Below are 27,650 nucleotides of genomic sequence, written 5' to 3' on the forward strand. Positions count from 1 at the left end.
TTTCCATATTTGACTGATTTAAAAAAAAACCATGCTAATACCTATGTCACCTGGCACTCATTAAAAAGTAGTTGTGATGATGTAATGAGCATATGGTTATGATAATATCAATTTCATACTTAGTGAAGTAATTCTGGTCATTAGAGACTTAACTTCATCAATCATCTTGAGAAATATTTCCTTTTTTACTGCAATACTCTCCCTGGTGACGTGAACTAATTAGTGACAGACATCCACCCTTTCCTGACACCACAGAAAACAAATTAATACTTCTAATGTTCATACAGACATAACATGGCAAAGGAAAGGAAACCTTGTCAGGCCCTTTGATTTCCATGTGGCAGCATGCGATTGCAGAAGAAATGTCAGCTATCCATGGAATATGCTAAAAAATTTAACCAGGACTTTCATATTCATCTTTACCTTTAAAATTCCTCATAAAAAATAATAAAAAAATAAAAGTCCTCCTCATAAAGGAGCAGCTAATGAAATCAATAGATTTGTTTCTTGTCCCCAAATAAACAAAAAGATAGTATGTTTTAAACAAAACTCATACTGTGTTATGAATACCACCCCACTTATCCTAACTTCTACCTCTAAGCCTGGCCAGTACAAGCATGTAGAAATTTAGCAGCCATTGTCACTTTAAATTGATATATTGCTTTAGCCTATTTCAGAAAATTTTGCCAAACTTTCACCTATGATATAATTTTTAATTAGGAACAACTAAACAATACTTTAAAAATGCCTATAAATTTTTCCTAAGATAATTATCACACTTTGTTACGAAATATGGTTTTACATGTAAGAAGTACTATGCTGGCATGTGCTGCAACTGAAAAAGAAAGTACCTATATAAATGAAATCCAAAATTGTTGGGGCACTGAGATGGCTGAGTTGGTTAAATGCCCAACCATTGATTTCAGCTCACGTCATGATCTCAGGGTCCTGGGATCAAGTCCCAGGTCCAGTCTGGAGTGTGGAACCTATGCAGGATTTTCTCTCTCCTTCTCTTTCTGCCCATCCTCCTGCCCTGCTCACATGTGCATGTGCTCTTTTGCTCTCTCATTAAAAAATTAAATAAAATAAAATTGCTGATGTGACTCAAGCCACTGAAATTAATATGGAAACATGAAGGATAAGGTTAGTGACCCAAATCTTCCCTATAATCTTATTATTACTTCAAGGTCCATTCAGAAATTAAGGAATGCACATCTATTAGGTGCAATTGTGTTTTCTCCTTTGTGCAAGGCACTGCGGACAAAAAGAGAGGGGGCAGTCAAAAAGTACCTCAGTATATTGGGGAAAAACAACTAGACACATGGAATTGATGGTGATTAAGTGCAAAACTACGTGGCATTAAAAACAAAAGTTCTACAGAAACCAGCACAAAGAGACCAACCAATATTCAGAAAGAAGGCGATTTAGTTTATGGCCGTACTACCCTCAACACACCTAATCACATCTGATCTCAGAAGGTAAGCAGGGTTGGGCCTCATTAATACCTGGATGGGAGAGAGAAGATGGTTTATAAAAGGAAATTCACATCACAGGTAGGATTTAGATAAGAAACATTAAAGTCAAAACAAGTCTATGATGTAGGTCACAGAATCAGAATGGGAATGATGTAGAATCCACTGAAAGTATAATGGACATAGAGCCTGACAGAGGAAGCATTCAGTGGCCTACCAGAAAATCAGTTCTGGAGCATGAAGATGAGACAAAAGTAGTATCTAGCCATCCTTTTGAGAAATTCAATACCAAAAAAATTCAAAACTCATACACACACTAAAAATTATCTCCCGGAGTACTGCTCTGACATGCAAAATTTAGCAGCATCAATAATGTTTTATGGCAATAAGTAATAAATCAGTAATGTTTTATGGCAATAAGTAATAAATAAATAAGTAGAGAAACTTTCAATTTGTAATTAGATGTGAGGCCTTAATAACAAGTTCAAATATTTAGTTACTAATATTAAAGAAACAGGAATAAAGGAAAGGATGTATGAATATCTGATTCCCTTAAATAGTATCCATATATTGAAAGGAAACATTTTTTTTTCACCATAAATTGTATTATGAGGATAAAGACTGAAGATAAAGTGTTAGAAGTATTATGGAAGAGTCAGTTTGAGCAGGGCTGAGGTTTGTAAATTTTATTCTGGGGTAATTAAGAAACAACAGAAAGGTTCTAATGCATGGAGATTTAAAACAATATTTAGGGAAAATTCATCTGGTTATACTATGAATAAAAGTAAGAGAACAGGGGATCCCTGGGTGGCTCAGCGGTTTGGCACCTGCCTTTGTCCCAGGGCACAATCCTGGAGTCCCGGGATCGAGTCCTGCGAAGGGCTCCCTGCATGGAGCCTGCTTCTCCCTCTGCCTGTGTCTCTGCCTCTCTTTCTCTCTCTCTCTCTCTCTCTCTCTGTCTTTCATGAATAAATAAATAAATAAAATCTTTAAAGTAAGAGAACAAGGGACACCTGGGTGGCTTAGTGGTTAAGCGCCTGCCTTCGGCCTAGGGCATGATCCTAGAGTCCCAGGATTGAGTCCCACATTGGGTTCCCTGCATGGAGTCTGCTTCTCTCTCTGCCTATGTTTCTGCCTCTCTCTTTCTGTGTCTCTCATGAATAAATAAGTAAAATCGTAAAAAAAAAAAAGAGAGAACAAAAGAAGGAAGCCCATTAAAAGAGGATTTCAATAGTTTAGACATGTGACATGCAAGATGGGTAAGGGTATTATACAAGGAAGAGAATGTTTGGAGACACAGTGAAAAACTGAACTGACCATGCATAGGGAAAATGGGAGGCACACAGACCTAAACATATAATTACATCTAGGATAATTCCATCTGAACTCTAAATTTCACATTAGCTCATTCACACTGATCCCAAACAGCATTCTCAAGTATTCAATTATTCTAGCCATAGAAAACATGTCCCAATATGTCCATACATGAAAATGGTATTGTAAATTCAATTTTAAAAACTGATGCACTGTGTTTGTGTGGTCTGGGGGAAGGAGCACAAATAGTGAAAGAAAGAAAAAAGGCATGATTCCTTAAAATAGATCCCAAGTACCTTGACTCCTGGTCTAGTGCTTTCACTACCCCAGAAAGCAATTAGATTAACAGAATCAGGCAAGAAAGGATTTTTATCTCAGTAACTTTCAGTGTTTAAAAGAAATTAGGTTAGAATGTTTTAGAAGCTTTACTTAGCCTCCCCCAAAAGGATATGTGTCCAAAAGTTACCTAGAGGAGCAACCAATTGCCAATTGTTTTTGTTTAAAAGGTATTGAATTACATTTTGAAAAAAAAAAAAAAGTATTTCAGGGCTGTCAATTGATCCCTGTGATGGAAGATTCTCAAGCTTCTAAATGTTCCTAGTGATAATTTCATGTAATGAGGAATTAAGATCCTGATCAGAAGATACTCCATGAAGTAGTTTTTAGTATTAAGTTTCTTTTTTAAACTATAGTTCTCACAATAAAATCTAAGTAAATATCCTTGTTTGGGGGATAGTTAAAAACCTACATTCAGCCCACTTAATTGATTCATATATTTGAAAACAGAACAGATTTACAACTGATCCTCAATACTTTTTTTTTTCATTGTGGATAATATGTTGGATGATCTAATATCAAGCAACGCTACATGAGAAATTGGGAAATAATTAGTCTTTATCAAACCTAATTTCTATTGAGTTGTGCAGACTGTAAAACATATTTTACAGGATCTCTGATCTTCTAGATATGTGTTTACTGAAGAAAAAGCTAACTTCAAAAAGTTACATAATAACTATCACTGAGCCTTCTGAGAATTATAATTAGTAGCCATGTTCTATCCCAAAAGATGTGTACCTAGTGATTTAGCCCAATCAGTGTATTCAAAACATACTGACATTGTTTGAAAAGGCATTACTTCCAAGAGTAACAGAATTTCACTAAGAATGATTTACAATAGACAGATGTGCTCGCTCATTTAACTTCTCTTTAATTTTCAGTGAGTGGAATTGTTAATGGAATACATTTTAACATTTTTTAAGTTTTTCCATGCCTACTAGAAAGCTCTCATAAAAATGGCCAGGGATTCCTTCCAAAGAGCAAAGGATGAAAACTAAAAGCCAACCAATCAACCAAACAAACAAGAACAGAGACCAACTGCCTGGAGAAAGAGGCAAAGGCCACTGAAATCCCAAAGATTTGGAATCAAATGCATATTTCCAAATGATATCTCATCAATGGAAATATGAAGAAACGGCTACAACTTTTCCAAAGCAGAATTATTCCTGAATGGCAATAATTCCAATGAATTATGATAGTGGTTAATCTACATGGCAGCTACAATAAGTTTCCTAAGACTTCTGCTCTTGATATTTCTGCTTTTCTTTTTTCTTTGGAAAAGACTAGAGTTGTGTTATCCAATATGGTAGCCACTAGCCACATGTCTATTTATTTTTATTTTTACTTTATTTCTTTTTTGAGAGGGAGGGGTGAGGGGCAGCGACAGAGGTAGAGAGAGAATCTTAATCACCCAGTGTGACTCATGACCTAAGCCAAAATCAAGAGTCAGACATTTAACCAACAGAGCCATCCAGGTGTACCTTCACATTTCTATTTAAATTAAATTTTAAATTATCTAAAACTAGATCATATTTCAAAAACAAGTTCCTTTAGGAGCATTAGTCATATTTCAAGTGCTCAAGTGCCACACACACACGGAACAGCACAGGTATACAACACTTTTATCATTGTATAAAGTTCTATAAGACAGTGCTGGCCAAGACAGAAGGTCTGTTGAATCTGAGAGGTCATTTATTCATTGATTTATCAGTAGGTGGTACATTGGCAATAAAACACATAGGCATGGACTAAATCTTGACAGTTAAATGCTGGATTTGTAAAAAACATCCCACATTCAAACACCAATATGGCTAGGAAATTCAATTAATAAAAGGAGAGTAATTTCAGATAGACAATGATAAATAGAGGTTAAATTCTATTTTTGAAAGATTTTATTTATTCATGAGAGACACAGAGAGAGAAAGAGGCAGAGACATAGGCAGAGGGAGAAGCAAGCTCCATGCTGGAACCTGACATGGGACTCGATCCTGGGTCTCCAGGATCACACCCTGGGCCGAAGGCAGCGCTAAACCGCTAAGCCACTCGGGCTGCCTGGTTAAATTCTATTTTAATGAAAAATACTGATGGCAAATATGCATGAAGATTTCATAAAAATCTACAATTTTTATTTTACCAATATAAGATATAAGGACATGTATATGTAGCAAATGTTTGTTGCTTATATCCATTTTGAAGTAATTCCCAGTATAAAGTTATTTCTACATTAATATGGTTTCCATACAAAACTGTATTTTTTCTTTCCTTAACAATAACAAAAACTCATGAATTCAGGAACTTCTTTGGGTTATTCACCAAAACAGAGTAAGAGAATAAACAAGATTGATAAGAAGGAAAGAATTTTGTCTTTTTCTTTCTTATTTAGAAAATCTTCAAATAAATAATGACTAGATTGACTTTTGCATTACCTTTTCTTTACTTGGCTCTCTTTATCACAATTTTCCAAAATCACAGAATTTCCAAATAATAGAGGAAGGCCATGCTTCTTCAACTTGGGAAAAAGGGGGAGGTTGCCAAATCATAATTAGCATTATTCATGGTATATTAGAAAAATGCTATTGTTGGGACACCTGGGTGGCTCAGCAGTTAAGCGTCTGCCTTCGGCTCAGGGCATGATCCTGGAGTCCCGGAATCGAGTCCCACATCGGGCTCCCCGCATGGAGCCTGCTTCTCCCTCTGCCTGTGTCTCTGCCTCTCTCTCTCTCTCTGTGTCTCTCGTGAACAAATAAATAAAATCTTACAAAAAAAAAAAAAAAAAGAAAAACGTTATTAAAGCTTTACATATATATATACATATATCTTCTGATCCAGACACAACTATGGCAAGGATGATCTTTTGACGATCAAAAGTTGGTTATGTACATCCAGACAATGCGGTATTATTTAGGGGTAAAAAGAAATGTGCTATCAGGGCTCCCGGGTGGCTCAGTTGGTTAAGCGTCTTCCTTTAGCTTAGGTCAGGTCATGATTCCAGAGTCCTGGGATCAAGCCCCACATCTGGCTCCCTGCTCAGTGGGAAGTCAGCTTCTCCCTCTGCCCCTCCCCCTGCTTGTGTGTGTGCTCACTCTCTCTCAAGTAATTAAAATATTTTTTAAAAAAGAAATAAACTAATAAGTTATGAAAGAGACATGGAGGAACCTTAAATGCATCTTGCTAAGTGAAAGAAGTCAATCTAGTTACGATTCCAATTATTAGACATTTTGGAAATGGCACAACTATGGAGACAATAAAAAGATAAGTGGTTTTCTAGGGGTTAGGAGGGTGCAAGGTAGAGATGAATAGAGAGAGTGCAGAGGCTTTTTGGGGTAGTGCTAATAAAGACTCTGTATGGTGCTACAATGACGGGTACACGCCATTATACATTAGTCAGGAACCACAGAATGTACAACACTAAGAGTAAATCCTAATGTAAACTATGGGTTTTGGGTGATTATGATGTGTGTCAATGCAAGTTCATCAACTGTAACAGATGTACACTCTGGCGTGGGTATGCTGATAATGCAGAAGCAGCACATATGCAGGGACAGGGAGTCTATGAGCAATCTCTGTAACCTCCTCTCAACTTTGCTGTGAACCTAAAACTACTCTTTAAAAAGTCTTTTTTTAAAAAGGGGTTATGGTACTCAAAAAGGGGATAATTTCATAAAATATGCAACACTCACAGAATCAAAAGCACATAAAAGTAGATCTACATAGCACCTCCTGAAGGAAAGAATTATCTGGCAGCTAATTTATTTTGCTAGACAAACTCATTTGCTACTTTAGTTATCTTATCAGGAAAAGCAACCCACAATGCAATTGAAAGAAACTTATCCTTCAAAGTTCAATTTGAGGTTCAGAACCTCCCATCCGTCCAGCTGTCACTTCCTGACTCCCATTTTTTCCTTCCCTGACTTCATCATAACCAAAACTCCTCTGACACTTCTTATTCCAATTTATCAGACCATGCTTTAACCTTCTCTTCTTTCCTTATCCAGCCCAAACCTTGCAGAGTATCTCTGCAACCACTCCCCCCTCCCCCCACCCCTGGAGTGGTTTCCTTTTTCTTTCTTCCTCTCCTTCTTTTTCTTTTTCTTTTTTTTCTTTCTGAGCATCACAACATCACAAAACCACAAACCTGAATGATTCTTCTACTATTATATGAAAAGGATCCTGAAGATAGCAGGAAAAAGAAAATCACACCATCTTGGGGACAGATGTCCCTATTCAGCTGGACCCTCTACTCCGAACAAGCCCACACTGCTGTGTCCTCATTCTTCTGTGGCTTCACACATATAATTTTCTCCATCTAGGAAGGCTTTCCTGATCCCTACCTGGGAAATGCTGACTTATATATTCTACCAGACAGACACCACAGGCACCATGTCCTGTGTGAAGCCCTTCTCAACATCTACTCATCACTGAGACAGAATTAAAGCTGCTGAGTATAGCACCCTTGTGAAGTTCTTATCACTCTGCATAAATATTTATTAATTTAATTTACTTATTTCTTTTCTGATATTAGAAGCTTATTGAGGGGAAGGATGCCATTTTATCTTCACTTATATCCTCAGCGAGGAGCACAATATCTGACAAAGTTTTGGCAAATACATAAACGAATGAATAAAAGTTTAAACAAATGAACAAATAAGATACCAGCCCTGGCTCTTGGCAGACCTGTGTTTTTAGTCAAGGCACTTCATGTTTCAGTATTTGTTTAATTACTATGGGGAAAAGTATACCTGTGACAGTACTATTATATAAATGGTGCTGTAGGATATAGCTAAGTGAAGAGTCCATCATTATAATGATTATCCCTTAGTTTTACACTCTCAACCACATGCTCCTAACCTATATCTTTCTGCAATGAAGCAATAAGTACTAAGAGCTAATTCAATTTTGATTCATAATAGTCAAATACCACATCCCTTTCCTCCCACCTAAAAATAGCAAGTTACTATGTTTTCCCTATATTATAAAATCTAATCTGTAGAAACCTAACTTATTTTAATTGGATAATTAACTTATAGAATAATAACTCTAACATTATTAAATGTTCAGGGGAAATTTACATCAAATAATTTTTTAGTATGTGCTATTACGTATTTTTCAGGGTTGGCCAAAGTTGCCCTGCCTAAACACTCTACTTCTCATTCAGACTTCCCACAAATAGGCATTCATGCGATACTACATGCTAAAGGCACTAAAGACACAAAACTGAAAAAAACTGGGTCTTGCCTTTACAGAGTTAAGGTTTAGTCATCTCACATTTTCTCTGTGTGCCTATTTGGAAAGATATTTATAGTTCTCTCTCCTCTAGACTACTCCTTATCAGCTTCTGTACCAGAACTTCAGTCAAAGGATTTACCTGGTCTACCCTATAAAGCACCAGAGAAGGAATGATTAAGGGAGGGGTAGGGCATTAAAATCAAGCAGTGATTTCTATTTTTTTAAAGATTTATTTATTTATTTATTTATTTATTTATTTATTTACTTATTTATTAGAAACAGAGAGAGAGAGAGAGAGAGAGAGAGAGAAAAGCAGAGACACAGGCAGAGGGAGAAGCAGGCTCCATGCAGGGAGCCTGGCGTGGGACTCGATCCTGGGCCTCCAGGATCATACCCTAGGCTGAAGGCGGCACTAAACCGCTAAGCCATTGGGGCTGCCCCAAGCAATGATTTCTCTAAATCATCATTACACACAATGCTCAGATTTCCCGAGATTCTTGACCCATGACACAGAAACCTGCAGACATTTGTAACTTCCTATTAAAAAAAAAAAAAATCAGTACTCTCACTTTTCTATACATATCCAAGAACCCTTTTTTAATTTTATCTTACTATACTTGTACCTAAGGCCTGCTAATAGCATGCATCAACATTTCTGCATATGATGCAGAACAATGGAAGCACACAGCTCAGATCTGGGCTGTGTCACTTGCTGGCTGTGTAACGTACAGCAAGCCAGTAGGAGTTACATAACCCAATCATAAGTCAAGGAAGATCTATACATTTTATTGAGTAGAACTGGATTGTGTTATAACAGAAGCTTGCCCCTAACCATGGAGTCATTAGAATATATTCATCAGATAAAGTAAGTAAACATTAAACTTTTCCTAAGTTTACAGTCACCATTGGAATAACTAGGAAAGCAAATACTTCAATGGAAAACTGCACATTCCTTGTATATCACTGCAGTGAATACTTGATGCAAAATTTCATTAGATTATTTGTCTTCAAATCTAAAGCCCTCCAACTCACTCCTTATTAGATCCATAGTACAGAAATCAACAAATACCAGTATTTTAACAAAGCATTTTATTCATTTGTGCTGATTCATACTGGGACATCAAACAACCAAGGCAATGAATACAATTAACTTTTTTTTAAAGCCTTATTTATTTTTTTAAATTCAATTTGCCAACATATAGTATAACACCCAGTACTCATCTCATCAAGTAACTTTTGAAGCGAGTAATGATTTAGCGTTAAGTATATGGTTTCATCTCATTTAAATGAAACCCACAAGGATGCCACTAATATGTAAAACAGACGTATACATGTCTCAGGTCAACTTTCAAAAACTAAAAGCTTAACTAGCAAGACTCTGATTTATCAAAATGTCTAGGAAAAGAGATAAGCTAATTAAAAGCAGTTTTCATTATTCCAACATGGATATGGACTTCTATAAATCACAATTTATTTCTGTGAAAAGTTTGCAAAGGGAAAGACTGAAGAGATTGTCATGGCTCTTTTACTGGGCTATTCGGTATAGGGAACCTAATTTAATTATTAACTGAAATCCTGCATTTATTCTTTTTGCTTGACCTCACTTCGCTTCAGAAAGGATTTTTTAACTTAATTTAACTTTTTTGAGAGAGAGAGGGAGAGAGAGCACACATGAGAGGGGACAAGGGAAAGAGAGCATCTTAAGCAGGCTCTACACCCAGCACGGAGCCTGGAGCCCAATGTGAGGCCTGATCTCATGATTCTGAGATTATGACCTGAGCCAAAATCAAGAATCAGATGCTTAAATGACTCAGCCACCCAGGTGCTCCTGCTTCAGAAATAATTTTTAATACAGTTACTTCTATAATATAATCCTATAAATTCCAGACCCTTGAACTTTCAAATATGAATTTTTTTAAAAAGATTTTATTTATTTATTCATGAGATACACACAGAGAGAGGCAAAGACACAGGCAGAGGGAGAAGCAAGCTCCTCGCAGGGAGCCCGATGTGGGACTTGATCCCGGAACTTGGGACCAAGCCCTGAGCTGAAGACTGATAATCAACAGCTGAGCCACCCAGGCGTTCCTAAATATGAATTTTCATACTGATAAAAGTACTAACTTGACACTGAGAGGCATTACTTCTTTTTTGGGGGGGGGCATTATTTCTTAATTTAATTATTATTTATTTTTACACTCATTAACTTTCTTAATTGCATCTTAATTATTTTAAGATTTTATTCATTTATTCACAAGAGACACAGAAAGAGAGGCAGACATAGACAGAGGGAGAAGCAGGCTCCCTGTGAGAAGCCCGATGCAGGACTCGATCCCAGGACCTGGAGATCACGCCCTGAGCCCAAGGCAGACGCTCAACCACTGAGCCACCAGGTATCCCTATATCTTAATTATCTTAAATATAAAAGTGATAAAGCAAATTTATGGGATATTTAGCAAAGAAAGAAAATACATTACCCATACAGAATTCAATCCTCCAATAAAAGGTGGGCACTCTCAAAAATTTTAAATGCTATGTCACAAACTATAATACATTCCTATTAAATACTTTTTTTTAAAGTACAGAGAAACATAAGAAAGAAGGTCATTCATAGTTCTATTGCCTCCAAAATCTCATATTGACATTTTTGCTTCTATCAATCTAATTGGTTTTTTTCCCCCTTCCTGGCTTAACTGTGAGTGGATTCAATTTGTTTATATGTTTGACTAGCCAGACTTTTGTGTATTGTGAACCCGACTTGAGGGAATCCCCTTTCGGAAGAATTTCCTGGGTTTAATTATACCATTACCTCTACAGTGAGGAATTCTCATGAAGAAAGAAGTATATCAACGCATTAACATACTCTCATGTTCATTATGTGACTGATTCAAACAGCCATAGCTTCTAGGATCTGTGTTGGTTCTCAAGGATCCTCTGGTAAATTGATAATGAGTTTAATGTCATGAAAGGAGATGAGAATGATGGAAAAGCACTACTAGGACACTTGCTTCTGCTACTGCTGTACTCAAAAAGTCATGATCCTGCCAAACTTGAAGTCTTTTAAGTGCCCATGATCTAAACAAGAGTTAAAGTTCCACTGGGAGCATTGGAGTGGCTGATTCTAGGATGGGGAAAGGAATTATCTAATTTCATCTGCCTTTCTACTTCCCACTAAGATAATAAAGAATTTCTTCCCAAATTAGAGGACATGTTCAGACCCTAAGAACCAAAACATGACAAATACTCATTGCAATTATGTTCTAGCCTTTCACATATCTGAGAAGTCTGATGCCAGTCTGATTTTATCCCTCAGTTTACAACATATTGGTGTAGTCCGAACATATGCTTGTGGAGTTTTTTTTCCTTATGTCAATACTTTGAAATTTCAGTCAAGATGTGTCTAGATGAAATTCTCTCTTCATTGACCTTACTTGATTTGCTCACCCAGGACAATTTTTGTTTTCCTCCCTAGGATAATTTTCCTCATTATATATCTTTTTCTATTTCTTTAGGTTCCCTTGTCTTTGTTATATACACACATATGCCATATACCTATAAATCTTGAAGTTCCAAGTTCCAGTCTCTGGTTTTTATTTCTGCCTTAAAAAAACATATTATTCACTCTTAGTTCTTTTCTTAAACATGCTGCAAGAACTTCTCAAATTTATGCACCACATCCCTGATTTTATTTTTATGTAATATAAATTCTGCTTGTTAATGCCTCTAATTCAGATTTGCACTATATTATTGCATTTTAACATCAAATCCTTTCTTTTTTTTAAGATTTATTTATTTACTTATGCATGACAGACACACACACACACAGAGAGAGAGAGAGAGAGAGAGAGGCAGAGACACAGGCAGAGAAAGAAGCAGGCTCCATACAGGGAGCCTGAATGCGGGACTTGATCCCTGGTCTCCAGGATCACACCCTGGGCTGAAGGCAGCGCTAAACCACCGGGCCAGGACTGCCCATCAAATCCTTTCTTATTCCATCATACTTCTTGTTTTCCTGCCACCTCAGCCAGTTCCTCCTAAATCAATATATACTCCTGCTCAAAGGAAGATAGGTCTTTTAGAAAGACACTGGTGGCACTAAACATCCCCTCGGTCTTTAGAATAAACTGCTTTCAGAAGCATCCATTTCTTCTAAGCCATGTCCCCCTTGTTTTGTTCCCCAGTATCTTTTTCTCAGGCATAATGCTTTTTTCCCTGTTTTGTTTGATAGTTTTCTGCTTATTCAGCCTCAAATTAGGTGACATCAAACCCAGACCCAGTGTCTGTCAACAAGGTATTTGGATAGACCTAGCTTGATTATTTGGCTACTTCTCTTCCGGTGGAACTGCCTTTGCAGCTCTGCAGCTGAGACAGTTTGATGTGCACAGCTCCCTGCACAATTCTCATCTACAATGCTCTTCAGGCAGAGATTGGGATGCTCCCCTCTGCTACCTTCTGTCTCTAAAATCCTTAGTTGACACCCCCATCGATGTTTCTCTTGTTTCCAAATATTTTCACTTGGAGACAAACATATGTCCAGGTTACAATTCCCTACATGGGCCTCGCTTGCCTGTCTACTTCTTGTCCCACACTCTCCTGACTCGATGGTTATTACTATCAATATATGTGTGGAGACAGCATATGGCTTCCTAAAGAGTAATACTCTCTTTTTGGAGCAAACTATGAAACAGAAGGAAAAAGTCCATCCTGCCAGCTTTCATGTGAACATAAAAAAGATTTGCCACTGATTGAGATTTTCATTCCACAGACCTTTAAATACAAATATTACATATGCATATTTATATTATATATAGATATATATAAATAAAAATCCTTATATATAATAGCTATAAAATTCCTCCCAAATGTTTTGCTACTGTCAATTGCCACTGGGTTTTGGTTTTATCATTCTGAGGTCCTTACTGATATTTTACTCTTAATGAGAAGAGGTTGCAGCAACTACAGATATGCTATTTTAAACCAGAAAATTCTTACTAATTATATATTTCAAAACTACTACCCAAATTTTGTAAACTATGGATGTCTAACTTCTAAAATTATTCCAGATAGCAGTAGTTTCCAAACAGGACATATGGAAGTAAAGAAATGTAAACGAGGCTATGAATTAGGCTACTGAGTCCTGTATGAGCAAGAAAATCATTCTTAAAGTAGTGTATTCAGTGGAAGTAACTATTTTATTTTTTAAATTTTCTGGAACTGTTTTCTATTTCTGCTTTTAAAAGCAGTTTACTGCATATAAATGAAATTAAGTTATAATTTTAGATCCAATGTCATTAGTTGACAAGCATCTTTTATTCTCATAAATTATAACCCTAGGTATAACACTTTATTTCGTCAATATCCATAGCTTTGCAATAGTACGTTAACCATAAACTAATGCTAGAGCTATTAGCTAGAACTCTCATTTTTTATTAAACAAGTGTCATCAACACGATATAGTATTGTTGGATTTTTAATAGCAATTTGTCCTTTTTCATAGCAATTCACCTCTCAAACTCAAGGCCAACTAGACAGCCATAAAATGACTCAATACCACTAGATATTATACATACTAGCCAGTAATCAGGTAATGTCATATGTCTTTTGTATTTATGTTTTGTGTATCATAAAATATCTTACCTCAGCACTTATTTAAATCATTGGATAATAATGACTCTATTTTTCCAGAAAGAAAAGAGTCAAGGGCTTCTTTTAAAGATATACTTCTCTAGATCACAGGGTTCATTCTGTAGAATAGATTCAAATGCTATTTCAGAAAATGTTATCCATGAAACTACCTGAGAGTTCTTTTATTAATGCAGATTCTTAGGCCCTAACACTAGGCCTAGGAAATCAGAATCTCTAGATATGTGGTTAGAAATCCGCTTTTTTAAAAAAATAAATTCCTTAATAATTCTTTATCCATGAAAGTTTGAGAATCACTGCTGTAATTGAATTCTAATTGAATACTAATGCATTGAAAAGTTAACCTGGGGAAACTAGGAAAGCTCCGATTTTATTTTACAATCTCATTCTAAGAAACTTCAGGTAAAGAACCAAGATCAAATTTCAGAAGTCCATTAGCATTTTATTCTATCCGAAACAATCAGTTTAGTAAAAACAGTCTCAAAATTCTGGTAACTCAAGTTACCACTTGAACAGACTCAAATTATCTAGACAGTTTACCATATGGAAATGCAGTGAGCCATTTACAAAAGCAATGTTTCCCTAGAGAAGTCACCAGATCAACTAACAAAAGACACACATTCGGATTGCAGGACATATCTCAACTACCAGTGAGAACACTAGAATCAGATGTCAACCGTTTTGTTAATTCTCATGGTAGTTTCACTTTTCTGCCATTAATGTTCTCAGTGCTAGCCCTGAGACGCGATGGTCATTCTGTTAGATAACCTTGTTAAAAAATCATCTGAGAGTGTTACTTCAGGCATGTTATAAAGTTGTTTCTAATACTATAACCAAATAGCCAGACACAATCCTGATGCAATCAGTCTCCCACATCAAGGACTTGAAATGAAATATTCTGTTGATGTAGCAACTGAATCTTTTAGTTTAAGAGCATAGAACTGCCAAGAGTAATTTGTTCATTATATTAAGGCTCTCTGCCCATATATAGACATTTAGAAGCCAAATACAATTCTACTCCAAGAGATACTTTGGAATAGTTTCTAATCTTCATTTGATTGTCCTGAAGAATATATATATTTGTAGCTAGTAAACCACATGGTTAACACACTGTTTTAAGCTACCTAGACATTTAGTCTATAAAGACATAATTAAAGACTAGCTTATGTTAGTTTATTATCAGTAAGCACTTGTGTGCATAAGATAAATAAGATAAAAACAACCTTGCTAATATTTAATAAAATTTCACCAAGATGAGAAACATCTTAAACCTTAATTTAAAAAATAAAATTGGGGATCCCTGGGTGGCGCAGCGGTTTAGCGCCTGCCTTTGGCCCAGGGCGCGATCCTGGAGACCCGGGATCGAATCCCACATCGGGCTCCCAGTGCATGGAGCCTGCCTGCTTCTCCCTCTGCCTGTGTCTCTGCCTCTCTCTCTCTCTCTGATGTGACTATCATAAATAAATAAAAATTTAAAAAAAAATAAAAATAAAAAAAAAAATAAAATTGGGGGATCCCTGGGTGGCTCAGATGTTCTCAGCGCCTGCCTTTGGCCCAGGGCATGACCCTGGAGGCCTGGGATCGAGTCCCGTGTCGGGCTCCCGGTATGGAGCCTGCTTCTCCCTCTGCCTGTTCTCTGCCTCTCTCTCTCTCTCTCTATCATCAATAAATAACATATTAAAAAATAATAAAATAAAATAAAATAAAACAAAACAAAACAAAATAAATTGGGGGGGCGCCTGGGTGGCTCAGTGGATTAAGCAGCCCATTCTTGATATTGGCTCAGGTCATGATCTCAAGGTTGTGAAATCGAGCCTGGAGTCACACTCCACACTCAGAGAGTAGTCTGCTTGAGATTCTCTCTCTCCCTCTGCCCCTCCCCCTGCCTGCCCACATTCTCTCTCTAAAATAAATAAATAAACAAATGTAAATTAATTATATTGGAAATAATATAATACTCAAATTGGGAAGGATTTTTTTAAACCAATTACTAAAACACTTAGATTTTTTTTGAAAACCATATGATAGACTGGAGAAATTAAAACTATTAAAACCATCCAGAGACAGTTTCTATTTACAGTTGCTTAAAATAAGTCTCTTAAAAGGACTAGTGTTTATCTTAAAAAGTCATCTATTTGTCAGTGATGTTTTAGTTTCCAGTTTAGTCAGCTTTAGTCTACTTACGATCCATAAGGCTTCCATCATTCAAAACACTGTTGTGGGTAGACACTGTCATTCTCAGAGGGCCAACTTAAGGGAATAAAGATCAAAGAAAGAAGAGAGGAAGATACCATAACTCCAAAGTTACCACATGCACATACCTTGCACTGTGAGGAAAACTGAAGCAGCTGACGATCCTCCTTCATTGGAAACCACACACTGATACTCCCCAGCATCATTGAACTTCACAGTCCTTAGCTCCAATGAGGAGTTAGCCAAACTCCTCATTCTTGCTGGGTCTGCCAGTCTTGCATCTCTGTCATTCCTCTGCCAGGTTAGGTTGTAATCCACTGCACTGATGACGAGACATGTCAAAATTGCTCTTTCTCCAGGAAGGACTGTAACATTATCAGGCACTTGGATGATGGGAGGGGGCTCTGTGTGAAATGAAAACATTCAAATCAAGAGACCTAACAGCCATTTTGCTCACTTAGAGATGTAGTTTAAAAATTTAATGAGTATGTATTGAAAATCTTGTAGGGAAGATGCAGTACAAGAGAACTTATTCATTAATACATATGTCTATGACCCGAAAAAAGTTATCATCTCATTAAAAGATTCTTAAAAAGTAGTGCATGTTTTAAAGACATATCATCCATCTAATTTTTATCACATCTGCCAAACATGTAGTTTCAAATGCATGTCTTTAATTGAAGATTTGAATATTCTCTAATTTTAAAACATCTTACTGTAAAAGCAAATAATAGCATAGGGTACTTGTAACTTGAAGACACCATGCAAATAATGTGTTTTTAATTCCTTTAATCCTCGGTGTAAAAAAAAAAAAAAGAAATCAGTGCTTGTTTACATACCAAAGTATACCGAAGTTTAAATTTATAAATTATAGATGTGAGAACCAAAAAGGCATGGCAAAAGGATATGATTAGACTAATTTAGGATTGCGAAATGAGGAGAATTTTTATTTGAGTTTTGAAGAAAATAGCATTTATAGATTTTTTTAAATGTAAAGATTCTTCTTTAGTGTTTTAAAGAGAGGACACAAAGTATGGTAGACAATAGTGCACTCAGTATGATAGTATTAGCTTTAAGAAGAGTCACGATCTCATTAAGGAGTACAACTGCAACCTATGACAAATGTTCCCCCAGAGGCATGAGGAATATTTTGACTTAAGAAGGTCAAGTTAAGAGTAGGTGTAGGCCTTTAATAAAATTGTACACATAAAGCCATGCACACAAAAGGTATTGAATAATGCTTGCACATTTCAGATGTGGTCAGAAGCTACTTACTAATTAAATATTTTGCCAACATTCTAGAATCACATACTACTCTAGTTAGGTTTGAGAATAAATACAAACACCCCTTTAAAGTACACTCTGCCCAAGTGCTTTATAATGATCTGATGTAGCAAGTCATTATTCAACACTACTACAGCAATAAAAACTGTGGTGAGCTGTGTTAGCTGGAAACCCATGTGCCTTAGTTTAAATATGAAAGAGTATCAGATATTCAAGATCAAATGTTATTCTTCTTTATTTAAAACCTTTATAAGTGCAGATGAATCATAAGCCTAGAAAAAACCTGGAAGCAATATGCCAAAAGCATACGGTAATCTCTGAGGAATAGAAATGTGTATATTTTTCATATTTTTCTTTATATTTATCCTTGTTTTCCAAACATTTTTGGAAGAGTAGATGCTACTTAAAGTTATTATTTAAAAAACAAATTTTTATCATTCTGTTATGTTTTTATAACCTGTTAGGAAAACAGCTAGTGAATCAAGTGGACAGAGTACATGACAAAGAAAGTTCTGGAGTCTGGCTAGGATTGACACAGAAAATATGAGATGCCTTGTTAAATTTAATTTCAGATAAACATCAAATAGATATTTTAGTATGCATATGTCTCATGAAATTACTTCAGACACACGTATATGAAATTCAAATTTAACTGGGCATTCTATGTTCTTATTTGCCTAATCCGACAACTATAGGCTGCCTAGTTTTATCCTTAGGTGTGTGACCTTAGAGAAGTCAATTTATCTATAGAATTTGTTTCTCTGTCAGAAAAATGAGATGACTAAATTAGGATAGCTTTTTTTTTTTTTTTTTTTTTTTTAGGAAGAGAGAGAGCAGGAGTCAGGGATGCAGAAAGAGAATCCTAAGTAGGATCCACACCTAGTACAGAGCCCAACTCAGGGTTCGATGTGGGGCTTTATCTCACAACCCTAAGATCATGACCTGAGCTGAAATCAAAACTTGGATGCTTAACTGACTGAGCCACCCAGGTACCTGATTAAATTAGGTTATCTTATAGATAATTTGTAGTTCTAATGTTCTATTACTCTATTACTCTAACATGAAAGATGGCAAAGACCACCCAGGACCTGAAAGTGATACTACATTCATATGTTCATATTCTATAAGACCTTCCTGAAGGCCATATGATGTTTTATGTGGTTTTCTTGTTTTGTTCTTTGGAAACAAACTTCTTCAACTAGGTATTTTTTGAGATTTTTAGGAAACGGAAAATCTCACATTAGGCATGTAGGGAATGCTAGACACATGCCTAGATCCCTATTAAGGACCAAGGCACTCATTTTCCTAGCTGCCTATGCTTGTTGGCTATATACAGCTCATAGCCAAGGATGCTAACATACTCAGGGTAAGGCCCCCTTTCCAGGGTAGCCCATATCCTGTGATAACAGAATACTTAGTCTGGTCTTGGAAGTTAGTCCTTCCTATGTGAAAAAATGACTGGGGATAGAATAAAAGAATCAGAGATGGAACCTCAAAACTGAGAGGTGAATGAAAAGTATAGGCCTTGTAACATTAGGTAAAGATCACTGGACAAAGAGTTAGGAGGGCAGGAATATTTTCACTACCTGTCTTGTAACCGTAATGGGTCACTTGCCTGCTCTGGGCTTCAGTTTCTTTACCTACAAAATGATTTGGTAGTACAAGATTATTTCCAAGTTGTATCCTGCTCTAAAATAATATACTATAATTACAATTTAAGATTACTTGTCACTAACATGCCCTGACAAGTTTTCTCTATTCTCAGTATTTTTCTTAAACCCAGAATTATAGTACTCTATGTGTGTGCATTGAGGGAGGGGAAATGCGTTAATAAAGAAATTCAGTAAATTAATGTAACTAAGTAATAGTATTAAACTAAGTCATTAAATATCACTTGAAAAGAATGAGTTTTCCATGTCTCTGCAACTCTATTCATTTGTTTCTATGTATTTATACAATAAAAGAGGTACAATGTTTTTTACACCCATTTTGCATTTAAAACATTCAATAATCAACATTTCACTGAACCAAAAATCTTTAAACATGTCAACTAGAAGAAAATGCTGGAAATTTTGAAGTAACATATTGGCAGAACTTTAGCTTTTCTTTAAACTGCTTTTGGGTGCCCTTTGGCTTTGCTAAATAAATTGGTGTCCAGAGTGACACAAGAACATCACTATCCCCTAATGCCTTGTCTTCTAACACTCCTTTCCAAAATAAAAGATCTAACCATCCTGTGAATTTGCACTTGATTTCAGTGTGCTGGTCAGGTAACTGCTGGAATCTCAGCAGAGGTGAAAAAAGAAGTAGGTGGAAGTTTAAGGCAATGGGGAGCCCAAAAAGAAATGTCTACTCTTCCACGTCCAAAGGGGTGCTTGTTTGTTACTTCTGTGATTGTAAGTCATTGCCATTATCATTATCATCAGCGTTTCTGCTCTTTCTTTCCTAATTGACTGAATGGACACAATTCTTGAAAACTGGCTTGGGCACAGTATAATTTCCTCATGACACCAGTGCCTGGTTGGCACAAATTAAACTAGAGGGGCATGTGTACAACACATACAACACACATATGGAAGTTACTGACCCCAAAGCCAAATTCTTAATAGTCAGTTCACAAATTCTTATTGGCACTTCCCAGTTGTTTATGTCAGATGTCTAAATCCACTCACTCAAACTTATTTCCCTGTCTTTCCCTTAATTAATATTGTTGGAGGAAAAAAAAAAAAACCCAAAACCTCAAGTGCTCAAGTGTTTGTTTTCCCAGGAGCTGAGGAACGTTGACACAATTCCAACACTTTTCATAATTACTGGAGATGAAAAAAATGAATAGTTTATGATGCATGTCAACGAGATCGTTTCAAAAGGCAAACTTTATTTTTCTAAGAATAAGAGAACACAAATAAATTCACTCCAAGAAGAACATGCTTACATGCCTCTGTTTTAAAGTTCAGCTTGGATTTATTGATAACAAACATAAATCCTAGACTTCTAAACAGTCCCACAATTCTACAGTTTCTTGTGTCCTTAAACTGTCTCAAGAAAATGCACATTGGTACTAAAAGCAGATATAGACATTGTTTAAAAACTCAGCAGCTACATTTAGGTCAGAATAGGGTTACTATTAAACACCCAGAAACATTAGTCCACAAGGCAAGTAGAAAATAATTCAGTTGAAACAAACTTTCCAATAAATTCTAGATTTATGCTGAGTAAGTGGCTTAATCCTGATATTTGGTGGCAAATAATAATCTTTTTGTGTCCTAAGAATTCTGGAAGATTAAAGGAAAAAATGATTTTTTTTTCACTAAGATATATTCTGTCTTAACAAGCAATGAAAAAAAAAAAAAAGCAATGAGTTTTGTCTCCCATTTATTCATAGAAAGCACACTACCTAAAAGCAAAATAATTAGGGGATCCCTCGGTGGCTCAGCGGTTTAGCATCTGCCTTTGGCCTGGGGTGTGATCCCAGAGTCCCGGGATCGAGTCCCACATCGGGCTCCCTGCATGGAGCTTGCTTCTCCCTCTGCCTACGTCTCTGCCTCTCTCTCTCTCTCATACATAGATGAATAAAATCTTTAAAATAAAATAAAAATAACATAAAAGCAAAATAATTAGCATTTCTTCCACTCTTCTTAATACAAATATTGTAACTACTGAGGCCCTGTGTTTCTTGAACATGATCACTATCATTACTGTTTTCAATTTATTTTTATTTATTTATTTATTTATTTATTTATTTATTTATTTATTTAATTTTTACTGTCTTCAATTTAATGTCAGAATTCACTCAGAAAAGCACTCTGCTTAATATGGATACAAGACAGGAAAGGGAAAGTTTAACTTTGTTATTCCCAGAATAGAACTCTTTCTTTTCTTAAATTGTATCCTTTCCTTTAAATTTCTTTAAATTTTAATAAAAATGCTATATGGTCATTTCCAAAAATATTTATTGAGCCCCCACAATAATAATGATAATAGTACAACAACAACAGCAATACCTGAGGTCTGTCAAGTGTTTCCATGTGCTAAGCTCTCTCCTATGTGCTTTACATATACTATCTCATTTATCCTCACAGCTTCTCCATGAGACACAGACCATTACTGATACAACCCTCATTCTATAGTTCGGGAAACCAATGCACTGAGTCCTTAAGTGATTAGCCCAAGGAAGGACACACAGCTAATATGTGGCAAAGGCAGGATTAGCAAACGTCCCATTTCCATAGATGCATTAGGATGTAGGCAACTGCAAATTCATGATAATTACCTGACACATCAAAAAATGTCTGTGCCCGTCCAGTCCCTGCACTGCTGACGGCGATGCACTCGTAGGTGTCTTCATCAGACAAAGTGACCTTTTCAATCTCCCAGGTCACACTGGCAGATTCTCTGGGGTAAGAAAATAGAAACCTTTTTAGTTATGACAAAAACAAGGTAAAGCTGAAAGCAGTGATTCCACTATTTTTTTAAAGTAATCATTCAAAAGGACATGTAAAAATAAACGGATTAAACTGAAGAATTCTTATAGCTTAATATGACACACCTTTTAATTAAAATGTTAAGCTCTCTGAGAAAAAGGAATAACAAAGGTAATAAGATATGGAGTTTGTAAATTTCTTTAGGGAAACATTTTCTAGCCATGTCAAAATATAAGATGAGTTATTAGAGAAACATTCCTTAAGTCCTCTCTCCTTCCATATTATTTCCAGTTTTGAGTCATGTTCAGTGGGGGTTCTTAAACCAAAGCAATTCAACCAGGTAATTCATAACTTTGAAAATAGAGAATAGACTTTTTGATTCCAAAAGATAAGTTCTCTTTAACTTTCTTATGTACAAGCTCGACATAAAGCCATAGAAGTGCATGCACTGAGAAAAGAAAAAAAAACTATCAGTTTTATTATCAAACCTGTCACTTAGATTAAAAAAATCCATTTGCTATAATACTTATCCATTAATTTAATAAACACTATCCTTTGTCCTTTAACACTATTCAAATTGTTTCTCATCTTCTGGATGTGTCTTAGTAATAGATATTTAATCCCAATAGACATTTAACACCTAATTAATAGATATTTATAAGATTCTAATAACCTGCAAAACAGGTATTATCTTGTTTTAAAATAGAATTGAAAATCATAGCTATTTTCATAATTTTTTCCTTATATTCATCCATACAATTTATAACCTTAAATATTCAAGACATAGATGAGATTTGAAAAGCCCATTGCAGAGTCAAGACACCTTCCACTGGAGTCTGAAAGTGGTGTGAGATATATATCATACTAATGACACCAGATCTCTTGCCATCCAGACAAACCATACCCGTCATTAAAAAACCCATGAAGAGCTTACTGAGCTCTTAATGTGTATTTAGCATTAACCTAGACTTTGTAAGAGAAAGTGAAGTCCTATCCTAGGTTCCTGTCATTAGAAAAGTGAAAGAATGAGCAAAGTCATTATTTCATATATTTTAGTAACTGAGCATATTCAGTTGTGTTTGCATTAGGTGTCAGAGGTCCTTATTGTCACATTCAGAAGTAAAAGGATTATGAGTCGACTCTAAGCCCTAGTGATCACCTAAGCTAAATCTTTAGTGCCTAATGGCAGTAAGCTGAGTCCAAGTTTATAACTGTCATTGTCTCGGAGATACTGGTAAGTTCCAGGAAGGCAGGAGTTTGAGATACATACAGTTATTTGTGTTCTCTGCAATCTCTACTTCAGAACCAAGTCTATATTAAAATTCATAAAAAACTTAGTCACAGGGAAATTTTAGAACAGATAGTAGCAGTTCTTCCACTCCCAAGCCCCTCGTTTTAGAAACAAGTAAGTTGATATTCAGGAAGAAGGATAATAAATTTGTTCAAAAGCACAAAACCAGCGTCAGATTGCTTGAAGAATATTCTTTACAGTCACACTTGCTCCTCTCTTCCTTATGAAATATTACAAGAAAATAATTCTCTTTCATCATATAGCCTTCTCAGTTAACATTAAAATTATATGGCCACAGTAAGCAGTTTTGAAGGCATGGCCTTTGGAAGAAGGAAGAACATGTCAAATACAAATGTGTCCTGTTGCTAATGCAAACTAATTCTCTCTTACATCCCCCCTAGTGACCATAGCGACTCACATAACAAAGATTAAGTCACATGTCTCAAGTTATTAGGAAATCTAGGGCAGGGACGTGTGAGTGAATCAGGGTTAGAGTATCAATCTATCACCACTCATGCCAAATTCTGTCTTTAGCCTCTCATAACCAACGAGCTTAATATATGTCAGTAAGTCATGTCACATCTCTGGGCCACAGAGCTGGAAAAATGAGAGAAAGAATTCTTGTGGCTTACCTCCCAGGAACTGTGTGGAATTAATGAATTAATGTTTATAAAGAATCTCAAGTGTCTTTGAAACATGTTACTATTTAAACATGAAGCAGAATTATTTGATTGCATCAGGCAGTTATGTAGCTTCAACATTGCATATCCTGGTCAGTTATGTTGCCTGTTATTAAACATGGAGCTAAGGGAATCATCAAAATATGCAAAATATAAAAAAAAAAGTAGCAAGAAATATTACATTTCAATCTTTAAATAGTGGATTTTTTTTCTATTGTTATAATGAACATTCCTGCCATAGTTTTTGTTTAGAGTGATCCATAAAGAGATTAATAGGTTAATACTATCAAAAATTTAGCATCTTACGGAAGTTATTTATATTAGTATTGAATTAACAGCATGGAAGTTTTGTAAAATTATTCCTAGAGTTTTTTTCCCCAAAATATAGTGTGTTTCATTAAGAAGTTAAAAAAACACATTTTCCAGAAATTGTCCTCCAATTTTCAAGCTCTACTTAATTTTATCATAGATTATTTACTTTTATCTAAAAGCAATCACCCATCTTCACAAGTAGTCAGTGCCATCTTGCCCACTCCCATTGATTGCTATATGCAGTAGTCACACATACTCCTGCTCCACTTGTTGCCCCCAGCACACTCCCCTTCCCTGACTTCCTCTCTTATTCTTCTCTAGCCACCCTGGCTTCTTCCTTCCTGTCTTTCTTTCCCACATGCCAGTTTGCTCCAGCCTTTGTGCATTTGTACTACTGTTCCTGGTATGTATGCAAATGCTTTTCTCAGATATCTGCATGACCATCTCTCACCCTCTTTGCTCAAATGTCCCTTATCCTGAATTTTTAAATTGTAACTTTAAAAGTCCAAACCATATGCACCCCATCTACCAGCATTCCTCATCCCAATTAATCTGCTCTACACTTTGCCATAGCGCTTAATTGGATTCACTTATCATAACACTCTAAATTATATTCAGAGACTTTTTTGCCCCAATGCCAGGAACTCTTAAGCTTTTCTCTTTTGCAAGGACCCTTACAAGGTTTCGTACTTAACTTTGTATTCATAATTTTGTATTCTTTGTCTTAACAAGACCCTCAAGTTATATAAAATTCAGATTCTATAAAACCTGCATCAACCCTTGAGTGAATTCTAGCATTTATTAAATTAACATACTATAGCATATATCTGTTTTCTGTCTTTCTCAATTACAGTATAAGATCCATGAGGGCATAGACCTGTGTCTGGTTTGTTCACTGCCATATTCCAAGACTATGGAACAAATAAATAAGAATTTCCAATGAAAAAGCACATTAAAGTAAGCATCTATTTGTCTTTAGATGTTTAATGCTGTCTATAATTGCTAATAAAAACATGTACGCACTTTAAATACTGGTCTACTCCAAGTGTAACTCCATTTCTGACAAAGCTCAGGGTAAATGGTAAAAGACTTTCAACAGAGCAGGGAATTTGGCCTGGCTGCAGGTAGTATCCTGGGGTTTTCTTGGGCATTGTAACTTTGGGAGCATCTAGGAAGAAAAGAACATGGGCAATAAGATCACAATGATGTCGGGTACTTCCTGTTAAAACATTCAAAAGCTTCCTACTTTAATTATGCCAGTAAACCCTCTGCATTCCAATTAATCTAAATCACTAAAAACCACTTTATCTTTCTTTGTTCAAACCTTATTAATTTCTGGATATCTCTATGGATCCCTTATTAAAGTTTTCATTAAATATGTGATTCCATTTATTTTTAAGGCACATTAATTTGTGTGTCACCAAGATAGAAAAAAAAACACTATCAAATTAGTTACAATACTTCATCAATTGTAGAATCCCTTTTTATTTAAAAAATGTAAATATATGAAAAGAACTTATATAACAGAATTGAATGCATAGGGTAATTGCTTTCCCAAAAATAATGGGAAAAGCTGATTTTTAAAAATCCAGTAGATTTTGTAGTATTCAATTGAGGTGCTAAGACAACTTTGCATACCTTATATGAGGTATGCAACTTTGAGGTATGAGGTATGTAACTTTGAATACCTTATATGAGGAAATACTGATGTTGGTTCTATTCTCACCATTTGACAACAATTAAAGAATAGCTACACAGTTGTTTCTGAATTTCCCAAATTACAACCTTATGTATAAATGATAAATTGTTGTCCCTCCATCCAATACTACAATATTAGAAATAATACAGATTTGTCTATCCACAGTTCTAGCAATGGTTCTAAATTTTGATCAGTTATTATTGCCTTGAGAAATAGAACAAATATAGACAAATTGAAATGCTATCTATCTCATGCCTCCAAATAATCCCTAGTCTGTGGTCTTATCTCTATATAATAGCAAATATATGAGTAAGTAGCTTAACAGTTAACTAACTGCCAACTTATCACATAAAGGCAGAATTATCACCAGTTGTTTACAATGAAATACTGTTCATGAAGTAGGTTTCTGACAATCATATATAAATATTTAGACCATTTGGTCAATTTAGGTAACTTGATCAAACACTACATATGTGTGCCAGGCTTTGTAGGGGGAGAGTAAGAAGACCAGAATTTCCAAGTTCCAGTTCTTGCACTGAGTGAAGCATTCAAAATGTTCAGCTCTACAATCAGTGAGACTTAACATGAAACATTGGATATGCTTTTTATGATTAAGAAAAATTGTGTTACCTAAATGTAAACGCCCATCAATTTGATAACCCAGTAATAATATGAAGATATATATATATTTTTTTTTTAACTTTTTAGTTCATCCTTTTAGGACACCATCACTCCCTTAAATTATCAACACTCCAGGGTTCAATAAAGTGATGTCTCACCTGGGACAATACTAGAGAAGGAAACACTTGATACTCTCTGGAAAAGATAATCATCTTTATCATAGCCTGTTACTTTGAGAAAGAAAGCTTCATTTGGTGGTATAAAGTCAGAAATATTCCACAAGCCATAAGGTTTTCGGTCTGGGTAATATTTAATAGGAATAGTCTTAAGAGAACTGCCTGAGATACTCAGAAGCTCGAGACGATCTACTCTGGCTGGGACAGAAATTCCAGAAGTATTCAGCAGCACGTAGGTAGGTATTCCTACAGGAGAAAGGCTGTGTTATTATTTACAAGTAATATGCAATTGAGACTATATATCAAATAAATCTTTGCATTATAATGACAGAAAATATCATGAGTACTACAAATTGTCCTATAAATCGTGGCCTAATTGTAGAATCTTTTCTATATAAAAGACAGTTCTTCATAACCAGAGAAACTTTGGAAATCCTAATAATTATTTTTATGGTATTTTAATAATATTTATACATGGAAAAACTAGAATTGTGAATACTGTTACATGATGTTTAATTACATGAATATTTAAGTTTTAAAGATACTCTATTTGTATGTTTCTAGTAACTTCACCAATAAAACAAATTAACCAGAAAAAGAGAAAACTGAAGAGTCACAGTAGGATTAAGCACCTTTTAGCTATAAAACTGTAATCTTGCATGAATAAAATAAGAACATGCTTTAAGAAGTGGCAACAATTTTATCTTAGAACATACAATGATACGCGACATCTTTAATTTTTTAGCTATCTATACACATAAAATCCACATTTTTCACTTGGACAAGGCGATTTATAGATACTAGTAAAAAGTCTCAAGATCAAAAAAAAAAATCTCAAGATCTAGGTCAGTAGTCTAAAAAGTTCAGTAACTTTAGGAATCAACTGGAGAGCTTGTTATATTCCTGGGGCCAACCTAATTCAGTTCTAATTCAGGAGATCTGGGGTGGGTCCCGAGAATCTTAATTCTTTTTTTTTAGAATC

General features: G+C 35.5%; 1 protein-coding gene across 3 annotated transcripts in view; it reads right to left on the reverse strand.

Annotated features, from left to right (window-relative positions):
• Positions 1-27,650, reverse strand: part of HMCN1 (hemicentin 1) — a 458,239-nt gene that overhangs the window by 244,421 nt on the left and 186,168 nt on the right. For all 3 annotated transcript variants that reach the window (XM_072830872.1, XM_072830871.1, XM_072830874.1), the window contains exons 8-11: positions 26,651-26,914; positions 25,196-25,340; positions 21,739-21,860; positions 16,313-16,588 (exon numbers count right to left, since the gene is read on the reverse strand). In XM_072830872.1, coding sequence (XP_072686973.1) covers positions 16,313-16,588; positions 21,739-21,860; positions 25,196-25,340; positions 26,651-26,914 — 807 coding nt within the window. The remainder of the gene's footprint in view (positions 1-16,312; positions 16,589-21,738; positions 21,861-25,195; positions 25,341-26,650; positions 26,915-27,650) is intronic.

This window comes from Canis lupus, chromosome 6, assembly GCF_048164855.1.
Source record: "Canis lupus baileyi chromosome 6, mCanLup2.hap1, whole genome shotgun sequence".
NCBI classification, from domain to species: Eukaryota; Metazoa; Chordata; class Mammalia; order Carnivora; family Canidae; genus Canis; species Canis lupus.